At 43.2% G+C, this 14,544-nt stretch overlaps 1 protein-coding gene across 1 annotated transcript in view; it reads left to right on the forward strand.

The window, feature by feature from the left end:
• Positions 1-1,018: 1,018 nt before the first annotated feature.
• LOC115152673 (muscarinic acetylcholine receptor M3-like) overlaps positions 1,019-14,544 on the forward strand; it is a 66,786-nt gene continuing 53,260 nt past the window's right edge. Inside the window, exons 1-3 of the mRNA XM_029697414.1 lie at positions 1,019-1,332; positions 1,594-1,817; positions 2,037-2,367. Coding sequence (XP_029553274.1) covers positions 1,019-1,332; positions 1,594-1,817; positions 2,037-2,367 — 869 coding nt within the window. The remainder of the gene's footprint in view (positions 1,333-1,593; positions 1,818-2,036; positions 2,368-14,544) is intronic.

Consider the following 14,544-nt stretch of genomic DNA (forward strand, 5'->3'; position numbering starts at 1 on the left):
TGATATGGCCAGTGCTTCGTTGATTGACTATATTTCGGCCCAATGACCACTGATCGTCTTGAAATCTAGCTTGGTAGATAGCCAATGAGCTGACGTAAACGACAATGTGTGATGATTCTAACCAGGAAGATGATCCTATGTCTAAAACTCACGCGTAAAAACAACCATTCGCCATTGAAATTTCAACCAGAGCGGACACGTTTATTACGCGCAGCAGTTTTGTTTGTGAGTATTGTTTTTACCTGAATTATGGCACCCATATCAGGAAAATCAAAGGCTAAGTTGAATTATAGAGATGTTAGTGAGATTCTAGAAGAAATTGATAGGGATAGTGATAGCGAGTTACTTGTATTTGATTCAGATTGCGACCATTCTTTTGATTCTAAGACGGAGGACATGTTCATTCACGGAGAAGACGCTGTTTTGTACTGGTAAGCACCGTTGTTTGAAATTAATAATAGGAAATATTATTCATTTGAGTTGAATATGTTTTTATTAGATACTTTTTACATTGTATTTTATCTAAACATGGAATGGAACAGCATCTGACCATAGTGAAATGGTTCCCTACCCCTATATGGAATCTGTGTCTGTGTGTCTGTAATTGTTAGATACTTTTTATTTACATTGTATTTTATCTAAACATGGAATGGAACAGCATCTGACCATAGGGAAATGGTTCCCTACTCCTATATAGAATCTGTCTGTGTGTCTGTAATTGTTAGATACTTTTTATTTACATTGTATTTTATCTAAACATGGAATGGAACAGCATCTGACCATAGGGAAATGGTTCCCTACTCCTATATAGAATCTGTCTGTGTGTCTGTAATTGTTAGATACTTTTTATTTACATTGTATTTTATCTAAACATGGAATGGAACAGCATCTGACCTTAGTGAAATGGTTCCCTACCCCTATATAGAATCTGTGTCTGTGTGTCTGTAATTGTTAGATACTTTTTATTTACATTGTATTTTATCTAAACATGGAATGGAACTGCATCTGAACATAGTGAATGGTTCTGTGTGTGTCATTATTTCACAGTGATAGCGACTCCGACTGGGAGCCCCCAGTGCCAAGGTGCCCATCCCCCACTGAAGCTGGTTCTTCCAGGAGGACCCCTGCTGTCTCTGGCACCACACCTACCCCCGCCCGGCCATCTGGAGGTGTGAAGTCCGGGACAAAGAAGCGGAGGAAGAGAGATGTGGAACCTGCTGGCAGAGAGGAGGAGGGGCGATGGCACTCTGTGCTGGAGGAGAATGTGGCCCCACCTCCTCCATTGTTCAGACCAAAAAGGCTACCAGGACCTCAGCTGGACATGACCTCAAAGTACAGCCCCATGCAACTTTTCCAGCTTTTTTTCACCACCGCAGTTGTTGATTCCCTGATCTTGAACACAAATCGGTATGGTGCAAAGAAGTAGGACGGCAAGAAAGAGCCATGGAAGCCCATTTCCGTGGCAGATATTTTCAGCTACCTTTCTATGGTAATTTACATGGGTATTGTAAAGCTGAAAACCCTCAAAGACTACTGGAAAACTGCACCCCTCTATAACCTGCCTTTCCCCACCATGGTAATGTCATGCAAAAGGTTTCTGACCATCTCACGGGCGCTTCACATCAGTGACCCTAAAGTTGATGAGGAGAACGAGAAGAAGCGAGGCACAGCAGGGTTTGATAGGCTCTGCAAAATAAAACCTCTCTACCACAGTATGGTTGAGGTCTGCAAGACCTATTTTCAGCCCGCCCAGAACCTGTCCATCGATGAGAGGATGGTAGCCTCAAAGGCCAGAATTGGACTAAAGCAATACATGCGTAACAAGCCGACAAAATGGGGTTACAAACTGTTTGTTTTAGCCGATTCTGCGTGCGCATACACGTGCAATTTTTTGGTCTATGAGGGGAAGGGCAGTTGTGCGACCGGTAAGGGGCTTAGCTATGACTCTGTCATGGAGTTGTTAGATTTTCAGCTCCTGGGGAAGGGCTACAAATTGTTTGTGGACAATTTTTATACAAGCCCTACCCTATTTGCAGACCTTAGGAAGCTGGAGGTGTGGGCCTGTGGCACCATCCGGTCCAATCCAGTGGGATTCCCCAAGACAAAGTTCAATGACATGCCTAAGCGGGCTGATCGGGGTACCATGAGATGGATTCGCCAGGATGGACTACTATTTGTGAACTGGATGGACACCAGGGAGGTGGTCATGTGCTCCAATATCCACAAGTCCTTCAGCGGTGATCACGTCGTCCGGCGTGTGAAGGGCGCTACTGGGGCATGGACCACCAAGAATTTCCCCATTCCTGCAGCAATAAAGGACGATAATAAGAGCATGGGGGGTGTAGACCTATCAGACGTACTGATAGGGTACTACAATGTTCTCCATAAGACCATGAAATGGTATAAGACATTGTTTTACCATTTCATAGACATTGCTGTAGTGAATGCATTCATCCTCCACAAGGAAATGGCCAAGAGCTGTGGACAGCCCCCCATCTCACAGCTGGCTTTCAGAGAGCTGCTCATCAGCGAGCTTGCTAGCTACAGGAAGTCCACTGTAGCAGCTTCTGTCCCCTCTACCTCTTTACCTTCTGCTCCTTCAACCAGTGGTGTTCACATGCCAAAGTTCATAATTGAAGGCAGGGATGTGCCTCAGGGCAAGAAGGGCTCAGTAGGGAGGCTTCGTTGTGCTCTTTGCCACAAGAAGTCCCCTGTGAACTGTGCAACTTGCTCGGTGACACTGTTTCACACCAGAAAGAGACTGCTATGGGCTTTGGCATCAGCAGCAGGATATTGTGTAGAGGACTGAGGGTCTGCACAACATTGTATATTGAAACTGTAAATAGTTCCCATGTTATTTGAAATGTTTAGAAATGTTCAACAACAAAAAAAGAATTATAAAAAATATATTTTTTTGGGGGGGGGGTGTTAGAATTGATTTTTTGTATTTTGTATGTAGTTATTTGCATCAATGCATCACTGTACCAATTCGGCCACTCTTTAACCTCTATGGGCTAGGTGGGACGCTTGCTATTACTTCAATTTCTCAAACATATGACTATTTTACACCATTTTAAAGACAAGACTCTCGTTAACTTGTTAGGGCTAGGGGGCAGTATTGACACGGCCGGATAAAAAAACGTACCCGATTTAATCTGGTTACTACTCCTGCCCAGTAACTAGAATATGCATATAATTATGGGCTTTGGATAGAAAACACCCTAAAGTTTCTAAAACTGTTTGAATGGTGTCTGTGAGTATAACAGAACTCATTTGGCAGGCAAAAACCTGAGAAGGTTTCATGCAGGAAGTGGCCTGTCTGACAAGGTGTTGTTGTTCTTGCTTCTGTTTATTGAAGAGTCAGGATCTTAGCTGTAACGTGACACTTCCTACGGCTCCAATAGGCTCTCAGAGCCCGGGAAAAACCTGAACGATGACGAGGCAGCCTCTGGCTGAAACACATTATCGTCTTTTCCAAGTGGCCCATCAGAGGACAAAGGGCTTAGAAGCGTGCCCGATTCGACCCTGTGCAGTATTTTCCTTCTTCTGTTTACCTAATTGTAGATTCCCGGTTGGAATATTATCGCTTTTTTACGAGAAAAATGGCATAAAAATTGATTTTAAACAGCGGTTGACATGCTTCGAAGTACGGTAATGAAATATTTAGAAATCTTTTGTCACGAAATGTGCCGTGCCCGCGACCGTTATTTACCATTGGGATAGTGTCTAGAACGCACGAACAAAACGTCGCTGTTGGAACATAACTATGGATTATTTTGGACCAAACCTACATTTGTTATTGAAGTAGAAGTCCTGGGAGTGCATTCTGACGAAGAACAGGAAAGGTAATCAAACTTTTCTAATAGTAAATGTGATTTTGGTGAAGGCTAAACTTGGTGGGTGTCTAAATAGCTAGCCCTGTGATGCCGGGCTATCTACTCAGAATATTGCAAAATGTGCTTCATCCGAAAAGCTATTTTAAAATCGGACATATCGAGTGGATAGAGGAGTAATGTATCTATAATTCTTAAAATAATTGTTATGCTTTTTGTGAACGTTTATTCTTGTTCTGAGAAATGAAGGCTATTCCATGTGAGAAATTTCCAAGAAACTGAAGATCTCGTACAATGCTGTGTACTACTCCCTTCACAGAACAGCGCAAACTGGCTCTAACCAGAATAGAAAGAGGAGTGGGAGGGCCCGGTGCACAACTGAGCAAAAGGACAAGTACATTAGAGTGTCTAGTTTGAGAAACAGATGCCTCACAAGTCCTCAACTGGCAGCTTCATTAAATAGTACCCACAAAACACCAGCCTTAATGTCAACAGTGAAGAGGCGACTCTGGGATGCTGGGCTTCTAGGCAGAGTTGCAAAGAAAAAGCCATACCTCAGACAGGCCAATAAAAAGAAAGGATTAAGATGGGCAAAAGAACACAGACACTGGACAGAGATATTGCTTTTTCTTTGCAACTCTGCCTAGAAGGCCAGCATCCCGAAGTTGTCTCTTCACTGTTGATGTTGAAACTGGTGTTTTGCAGGTACTATTTAATGAAGCCATTTCATTTTGTATTTTTTTCTCCAAAATATTTACCATGTGTGGTCGCTTGTTTTGTGCTGTTCTGTAGTTTTGACCCAATGATTCGTCTGACAAACAAAGAACAGGCCCAGGCATGGATGAAAGCTGGTGAGACATTCAATGACATCATCAAGAGATATGCTGTTGTTAGGACCACATCGTGTCTATTATCCTGCTAATAGCCCTTGTGAAAAACAAGTGTTTGAAAACATGTTATCTAATATCTAAGGGGCTTTTATATAATTATAATGCAGGGTTAATAATAATAATTGTTGGATAACAGATCGGCTCTCGGAACTCATTAATAGGCGGCTTCTATCTTCAATATTATCCAGCCTGCAGTAGGTTATATTAAACATAAAATTGCGTGTCAATTCATAAACCATGTGCCATGGAATCGGTACATCGAAAATCTCTTCCCAACTATTTTGCAATCTATATGGCTCAGCTGTCAATTTTGTTTGTCCTTAAATGAAACTGGTATATATTTTTTTTAATCACAATTTATCACAAGTTCCTTACTTTTTCCCCCTTCCACTTGATAAAGGTTCCAATTGATAAAGTTTTTTAATCAATTAGTATATTTGAGTTTTACCAAATATTTGTTGTAATATTTGTTCTGTCTTTTCTGGTGGATTAAACTGAAATTCCAACAAACTTTCTGTGGCTTGTTAAAAGAATAATGATATTTGGTGATTATTTCATTTTCAAATTACCAAAAGTGAGCGGTTGTAATCTGAATAAAGGTGAAAAGGCCATTCTTGAACATGGGGTGAGACATTCTTAGTAATTTGTAACTAAAGTCAGTTTGTTATTTAGAATAATTGATGAATGTTTTTTGAAAATCGTCAGTCCACATCTCAAATGTAATTCCCCCATTCTATTTACCCAAGTTCTCTCTTAACTCCAGGACCACTGACAGTTTTTTGTTGTTGTTGCCTGATGCAGGACTCTAGTGCCAGAGAAGAGAGACTCTCAGACTGAAAATGCCTCCATTCATTTACGGAAAGGGAGTCAATTTGTGCCACAATTTAGATGACCGATAGATCAGCATTTTAACTCCCCCATGTGATTGTGTGGTGCAATGACAGAATGCCACCATCTACCACTAACGGTCGCAGCATAAGCTCATAACTTTTAAAGGAAGAACCACTGTACCTGTGTGTGTATGTAAATGTATCTACTGTATGTCTCTCTCCATCTGCCCATTCCTTGCTTTGTTCTGTCCTCTCCCTTTTGCCTCTGTCTCTGTCTGTTGCAAACTGTAGCCAATTTATGACAACTTCTGTCTCTCCGTCTGTAGTCTTGGATGGGAAAGGGTTTCTCCTGACAGCACCTTTGAATAGAAGAAAAAAGAGCAAAAGAAGTAGTTACAACAGTTAGTCAGATTTTGACACCACACAAAAATCCAGACCTCAAATGGTAAGCGCATCAACACAACACAATAACCACAAAGGTTTTCAATTTCAACACGGACCACCGTATGGTCAATCTGAATGTGCATGCATATGTTGAGTCTTGACAGGGTTTGGAACATGTGTAACAAGTTTGGTTACAATACAAATATCTGTGTCTGATTTATATGCATTTATGTGCCAGACCATGCCCACTTGAATGTCTATTGGTCAGTTGTTTGACATACTAGTCTGGAAAATATTGAGTTGAAAGGCCTTGGTCCATAGATGCCATATCAAGTTTCATCCAGATCAGCCCTGTGATTCCAGAGGAGATGTTATTTAAGTGTTAGTCAAAAAATTCAAAATGGCAGACCTTGTGGGTCCTTGAGGAAAATGTGTTTCTTGTGAGAAGAAGGAACTATGCACAGAATTTCAGGACTAGGTCAGGGCTGGGCAACTGGCGGCCCGCGGGCCAAAAAAGCCTTGGATCAATTTTCCTCTGAAAATAAAGAATTTCTGTTAGCTATTGTCAGGCTATGTCATAATAGTATTCTAGGTCAGGCCACTGTCTGTCTCTCACACCAGTCTCTTATCTTATTCCTTTGGACGTCCCTACCCCATTGAAGTTGACATTTAAAATGGTTAAAGTTAGGTAAGGGATTTGGTTATGTGTAAGGTAAGGTTTAAGGTTAGGGTAGGGATGCCCCAGGGTTCCCAGTTAGCACTGACCATAAACATATAGGAGCTATGAATGCAAGGACTGGCTATCCATTAACTAAAAATGATAGTTTTCAAAATCAAACAAATACAATAGGGGTAGTGTCACAATCGTCAAAAGGAGTGGACCAAATCGCAGCGTGGTAAGTGTTCATCGTATTTTATTACCTCAGAACACTACAAACAAAAAGGAATAAACAATGAATACGACCGTAACGTCTTGTATGCTAAACAAGCAGTACAAAATTAAGAACCCACAACTACAGGTGGGGAAAGGCTGGCTAAGTATGATTCCTAATCAGAGACAATGATAGACAGCTGCCTCTGATTAGGAACCATACTCGGCTCAAAACAAAGAAATAGACATCATAGAATGCCCAACCCATACCCTGACCTAACCACATATAGAAACAAACCCTCTCTCTCAGGTCAGGGCTTGACAGTACCCCCCCCCAAAGGTGTGGACTCCCGGCCGCAAACCTGAACCTATAGGGGAGGGTCCGGGTGGGCATCTATACTTGGCGGCGGCTCTGGTTTGGGGCGTAGCCCCCACACCGCCCGCTGATCCCCCCGCTTCTGTGTCGCCGGAGGAACCAGACCGTGGATCATCGCCGGAGGCTCTGAACTGCCGACCGCCTCTGAAAACTCTGGGCTGCAGGCCGCCGCTGAGGACTCGGGGCTGCAGACCGCCGCTGAGGACTCGGGGCTGCAGACCGCCGCTGAGGACTCGGGGCTGCAGACCGCCGCTGAGGACTCGGGGCTGCAGACTGCCGCTGAGGACTCGGGGCTGCAGACCGCCGCTGAGGACTCGGGGCTGCAGACCGCCGCTGAGGACTCGGGGCTGCAGACCGCCGCTGAGGACTCGGGGCTGCAGACCGCCGCTGAGGACTCGGGCCTGCAGTCCGCCGCTGAGGACTCGGGGCTGCAGTCCGCCGCTGAGGACACGGGGCTGCAGTCCGCCGCTGAAGACTCGGGGCTGCAGACCGTCGCTGAAGACTCGGGGCTGCAGACCGTCGCTGAAGACTCGGGGCTGCAGACCGTCGCTGAAGACTCGGGGCTGCAGACCGTCGCTGAAGACTCGGGGCTGCAGACCGTCGCTGAAGACTCGGGGCTGCAGACCGTGGCTGAAGACTCGGGGCTGCAGACTCGGGGCTGCGGACCGTTGCTGGAGGCTCCGGACTGGGGAGCGTCGCTGGAAGCTCCGGACTGGGGAGCGTCGCTGGAGCCTCCGGGACTGGGGAGCGTCGCTGGAGGCTCCGGGACTGGGGAGCGTCGCTGGAGGCTCCGGGACTGAGGAGCGTCGCTGGAGGCTCCGGGACTGAGGAGCGTCGCTGGAGGCTCCGGGACTGAGGAGCGTCGCTGGAGGCTCCGGGACTGAGGAGCGTCGCTGGAGGCTCCGGGACTGAGGAGCGTCGCTGGAGGCTCCGGGACTGAGGAGCGTCGCTGGAGGATCCGGACTGAGGAGCGCCGCTGGAGGCTCCGGACTGAGGAGTTTCCCTTTTGGAGTACGTAATAGTTTGTAAGCCCTGTCACATCCGACGAGCATCAGAGCCGGTGTAGTAGGAGCCGGAGCCGGTGTAGTAGGATTCAATCTTAGTTCTGTATTGAAGCTTTGCCTGTTTGATGGTTCGTCTGAGGGCATAGCAGGATTTCTTTTAATCCAGCCACTTTGTCAGATTTCTGAAGTCAAACATCGGTTTCTGGTGGTAAATAGACGGCTACGAAAAATATAGATAAACTCTCTTGGTAGATAGTGTGGTCTCCAGCTTTACATGAGGTACTCTATCTCAGGCGAGCAATACCTTGAGACTTCCTTAATATTAGACATTGTGCACCAGCTGTTATAGACAAATAGACACACACCACCACCCCTCGTCTTACCGGACGTAGCTGTTGTGTCCTAGCCAACTGTATATTATCCTTGTTGTCATTCAGCCACAACTCGGTGAAACATAATATGATAGTTTTTAATGTCCCGTTAGTAGGATAGTCTCGAACGGCACTCATCCAGTTTATTCTCCAGTGATTGCATGTTGGCCAATAGAATGGATGGTAGAGGTGGGTTACCCACTGCACCCCCTGTATCTCTGTCTTTTCTACATGCGAATGATGGGGATTTGGGCCTAGTCCGGGAGAAACAGTTTATCCTTTGTGTCAGGAAAATCTTTGTCCATTTCGAGGTGATTAATGACTGTTCTGATATCCAGAAACTATTTTCGGTAGCAGCAACATTATTGTTGTTTAAAGGCACAGTCAACTTAGTGTATGTAAACTTCTGACACACTGGAATTGTGATACAGTGAATTATAAATGAAATAACCAAATTATTTGTGTCATGCACAAAGTAGATGTCCTAACCGAATTGCCAAAACTATAATTTGTTGACAAGACATTTGTGGAGTGGTTGAAAAATGAGTTTTTATGACTCCAACCTAAGTGTATGTAAACTTCCGACTTTAACTGTATAACGTATCTTCTTAAATAATCAATGAGTGCCTAGTGAACGTCTACACACCCTTGAACAATTCAAACATTTGAGATTGACTCCTTTACTGTCCAGCCACACCAGCTCAGGCTCAGGGTGCCAGCCTTCAGATTCACATTTTGAGTATTTGACACACGGTGGTGGAAGGTGGAGACAGTCCATCAGAGAGGCTGAGGGTGGAGTGACAACGCCTGCTGGTAGGGACATAAACAAGAATACATGTATTGTAGAGCACTTTACATGGGGTTCAAGTGGGGAATGGGGTCAGCTGAAAACACTAATCATTCAACCTATAGAATGTTGTTTTATATTAAACTTAGTTTTTTATAGCTTGCTTTTCATTTAAAGAAGACACCAGCTGATTGACCCGTTGACTGTATAGGGTCAACCATGAATAGTTTCTTAAAATGATTTGTTTTGTGGTCGAGTACCAACTAGATCCAAGTAAATCGGGTAGCTAATGTTACGCAGAACCACCAGGACCATATATAAAGAATATATCTTGTATGTGTTACTGTGTTTCAGCGTTTAACTTCCATAGTACACATGAAACAAAATAAACCATTATCACCATAGAATTTTGGAGCGCTTTTTGCCATCTCCGTTCGAGACCAGTTGGGGTCACGCGTGTCCTTTGTGACTCACTGGACATAGCAAACTAGCTAAAAATAAAAACGGAAATATCACAATTACATAAGCATTCAGACTCTTTGCAATGAGACTCTAAATTTAGCTCAGGTGCATTCTGTTTCCATTGATCATCCTTGAGATGTTTCTACATTTTTTCCTACTGATCTGTCGATAGCGTCTGCTATTTCAGGGCATCAATCTAGTTAAGAAAAGTAGGAAAACCTTTGTCATTCTCGATGGCTAATGTTATATCTTTCAAAAACAGTGCGGTAAAAAGGACAAATACTGAACAGCTCACATTAAATACAGAAGTGTGCTACATGGTAGACCAATCCAAACTCATCTCCCGGCATGTCTAGCACATACATTATCTCAGCCAATCATGGCTAGTGGGTAGGTTCCTGCCCTTTTCCCTGGCTTAACCAACTAGGCTCATCGTCTAACAATGTCATTCGTATTTATGGATGGAATACAACTTTGTTAATAAGGCACATGAAGGTTCACATGTTCCAGAAGACATTCCTGCCCCAAAAAAAACACATTATGATAAAAAGTAAATGTGTACGTTCAAATGCTGCTCCTGTGAAGTAGTGAAGTGCAACATATGCCTAGTTTCCTGAAACAAGTCACATACATATTTTATTTGTTATTTAACTAGGCAAGTCAGTTAAGAACAAATTCTTATTTACAATGATAGGCTAGGAACGGTGGCTTTAACTGCCTTGTTCAGGGGCAGAACGACGATTTTTACCTTGTCAGCTAGGGTATTCAATCTAGCAACCTTTCGGTTGCTAGATTGCTAGGTTACCACTAGGTTACCTGCCACCGCAAGGTCCCATAGTTGACAGTGCATGTCAGAGAAAAAAATCAAGCCATGAGTTTGAAGGATTTGTCCGTAGAGCTTCGAGACAGGATTGTGTCGAGGCACAGATCTGGGGAATGGCACCAAAAAATGTCTGCAGCGTTGAAGGTCCCCAAGAACACAGTGGCCTCCATCATTCTCAAATGGAAGACATTTGGAACCACCAAGACTCTTCCTAGAGCTGGCTTCTTGGCCAAACTGAGCAATCGGGGGAGAAGGGCCATGGTCAGGGAGGTGACCAAGAACCCCATGGCTCTGACAGAGCTCCAGAGTTCCTCTGTGGAGATGCCAGAACCTTCCAGAAGGAGAACAATCTCTGAGTGGCCAGACGGAAGCCACTCAGTAAAAGGCACCTAAAGGACTCTCAGACCATGACGAACAAGATTCTCTGGTCTGATAAAAACAAGATTGAACTACCCAATAAGACTCAAGGCTATAATCGCTGCCAAAGGTGCTTCAACAAAGTACTTAGTAAAGGGTCTGAATACTTATGTAAATGTAATATTTCATTTTTTTTATTTTTAATACATTTGACAGAAATTTCAAAAAAACTGTTTTTGCTTTGTCATTATGAGGTATTGTGTGAAGATTGATGTGGGGTGGAAAAAAACAATTTAATCAATTTCAGAATAAGGCTGTAATGTAACAAAATGTGGAAAAAGTTAAGGGTTCTGAATACTTTCCAAATGCACTGTATCATCCAGAAACATGCATGTCTTTTCCAGAAAATATATGTTAGAATTTTAAAACGACTTTTCATTGGGAAGGCAGATAAAGTGCCTTCATTAAAAGCAATCACTTTTTCATGTGAAAATACAGAATCCTACTTATTACTCCACATGCTTAATAATTACGTCACTTTTGTTTTGAGCCGACTTCGCCGTCGGCCAGAACAGGGTATCTGGCTCATGCCCGGGAGGCAGCCGGTTCCAAAACAAATGTAATCATTTTTCACCATTGGGCTAACCCAGGCCAGATAAACGAACCCCCTCAGTGTCTCAATGAAGAGTTCGGTGTTCGACTTCCCATGTGTGACAGTTACAAGCCTGCTAGAGTTAGCAGCAGGCGGATGAGCAATATCCACTGTCATAGAATGGATGAAGCCGGAGCTGGAATGTGAAGCTAACTGAAGCTGTAAACCCTGAGTAGATTTAGTTTGCTTCGTAGGATACCGCTCTGCTAAACTAACCGTTGGTGTGATTTGTGAGGTGCAATAACACTTAAGGCCCTTTCCTCTATGAACTATTGAAGGCAAGAATACTACCCTGTGCTGTAATTAATGACAGTCCATTGATTTGGCTCTTTTTTTGTTTGGAGAAATAAATTATTCAGTGTTTTTTCCCCCATGGGATCGTTGTTTCAATTGAATGCCATTTGTTGCTGCACACTTTTAAAAATGTGTGTCTCTGAGGCTTAGACCTAAACCTCCCAGACACTAGTCAAGACCAGCTCCCCAGTGACAATACCATTCCTTTAGATATGTACATACTGCACCCTGATGGCCTTCCTTGCTGCATTTAATGATGTGCTAAACAGTGATTATGTGCATCGTCAAACATGTCTCCTATTTAACATAGAAGAGATATTTATCAAATCTAAGCAATGTCATTGGGACTAAATATAACCATACTTTTTACCCTTGAATTTTAGCTCACACAGTCAAAGAATGCATAGATTTAGAAAATGCTATTTACATAGTTGGATTATTTCTTATCACATCGGATTTCATGAGGGTGGCTGAAAACTGTCTTTCAGACATCTTTAATGGAGCGTCTATAGTGAGCTGTTTTTTCTCTTTCCATTTCCTTGAGGGAGTTAAGAAAAGGAAGGATCATTATCACACACACCTCTCCCTCTCCTTCACCCTCTCCCTCTCCCCCTCGCTCTCTCCTATCATGGTATGTTTAATAGGGGGAAAAATAACCCCTCCACACAGTTGGCAGACGTAATAGAAAGCCTATCCCTCAGCATTATGGTGGAGGTGTTTTGCTATTGGTCAGCATATAATCATGTGGAGTCCAGTGTCCTGCTGTATGTCATTGGTCTTTTGAGAGTAACAGTTAACTTTTATAGATTTTCACTTTAATAAAATGGCTTTCAAGGCAAAGGGTTTTGTATTAGATCCTAGACAACATTAATCTAATTATTTAAGTCTGGTGCCCAGAAATGGTGTGTTGTCTAGAATTTAAAAAGAGACTATTGAGAATTATCTACATTTTTTAAATGGTCTCGCATTGCTAGAATAATGTGTGTTGAAGGTGTCATACAGTAGCATCACGATGAGAGCCACTGAACTTGGAATCTTTTCACAATAGGTGTCGACATTGTGAAACTCCCTTCGATAGATTCGTAGTTTCTCAGAATACCTAGAATCGATTGAGATCTGAGATTGTTACTACCGCGCTGTTACATTGATCTGATTACAGCATTGCATGTTGAAAGGCATGAACACTGGGGTGTTAATGAGTTCAACATTGCACCCAAGTTGATCTACAAAACATGGTGGTGTGCTTGTCCTTTGAAGATAAACAATGTGATATGCATGACTAACATATTTGCATTAATTTGATTGAAATCTACAATATTCACAGTTGGTACTCATTCTAATGGTTGGAACAACTTCTGAAATACTTTTCCTCTAACCAGCTTCAGGTTACCCATGCAGTAAATTATTACTATAGTAAATGCAAAATTATGTTGACGTAAGTGTGAAATTAACAGGCCAGAACCTATTCCTTTGTTCCATGGACTACCAAAACGATGCAGGCGTGAAATTGAGGCAAAGAGAAAACCGAACGGTGCTTCCCTCCGTTTTATTGGCAAATGTCCAATCATAAGATGGATATGCTTCGTTCGAGAGTCTCCTATCAGAGAGACTTGAAAAGTTGCATTATTATATGTCTTACTGAAACTTGGCTGGATGATGACACCATGCATGTAGTACTCAGTGGATTCTCCATGCAGTGGCAGGATCAGACGGCGGCTTCGGGAAGTCGAGGAGTGTGTTTCTTTCAAGAATAACAACTGATCTGCTGCTTCCAGTGTGAATGAAATCTCTAGCTTTTTTTCACCACATATAGAATACCTCATGGTACCCTCCAGACCCTTTTATCTACCAAGAGATTTCTCATCCATAATTATCATGGCTGTTTACATCCCTCCACATTCCAAGAGCACTCTGGCACATAACTAACTGTATGGGGCTATTAACAAACATGAAACCGCTCATCCAGAGGTAGTGTTTGTGGTGGGTGGAGACTTTAACGCGAGGAGACATAAATCCATCCTACCTCACTTCTACCAACATGTATGCTGTGCCACTAGGGGCGCTAAAATTCTAGATCACTTTTATTCTATCCACAGAAATGCATACAAGGCCCTCCGTCGTCCTCCCTTTGGTCAATTTGACAATGACTCCATTCGCCTGCATCCTGTTTACAATCAAAAGCTCAAACAAGAAGAACTAGTGATGCGCTCAATACAGAAGTGGACGGATGAAGCAGATGCGAGGCTACAAAACTGTTTTGCTATTACAGACTGGGATATGTTCCGGGATTCATCCGATAGCATTGAGGAATTTACCACAATAGTCACAGGCTTCATCAATAAGTGCATAGACTATCTTGCCCCCACAGTGACTATAAGAACCAATCCAATCCAAAAACCATGGATTACAGGCAATATTCACGGTGGGCTAAAGGATAGAGCTACTGCTTTCAAGGAACGGACAATGAAGCATATAAGAATGCCCGCTACGACCTCTGACGAGACATCAAACGTGCAAAAGGACAATATAGGAGCAAGGTGGAATCCTATTACACCGGTTCCGGCGCTCGTCGAATATGGTAAGGCTTGCAGACAATAACGGATTACAAAG

The sequence above is a fragment of the Salmo trutta genome, chromosome 18 (genome assembly GCF_901001165.1).
Source record: "Salmo trutta chromosome 18, fSalTru1.1, whole genome shotgun sequence".
Classification (NCBI taxonomy): Eukaryota; Metazoa; Chordata; class Actinopteri; order Salmoniformes; family Salmonidae; genus Salmo; species Salmo trutta.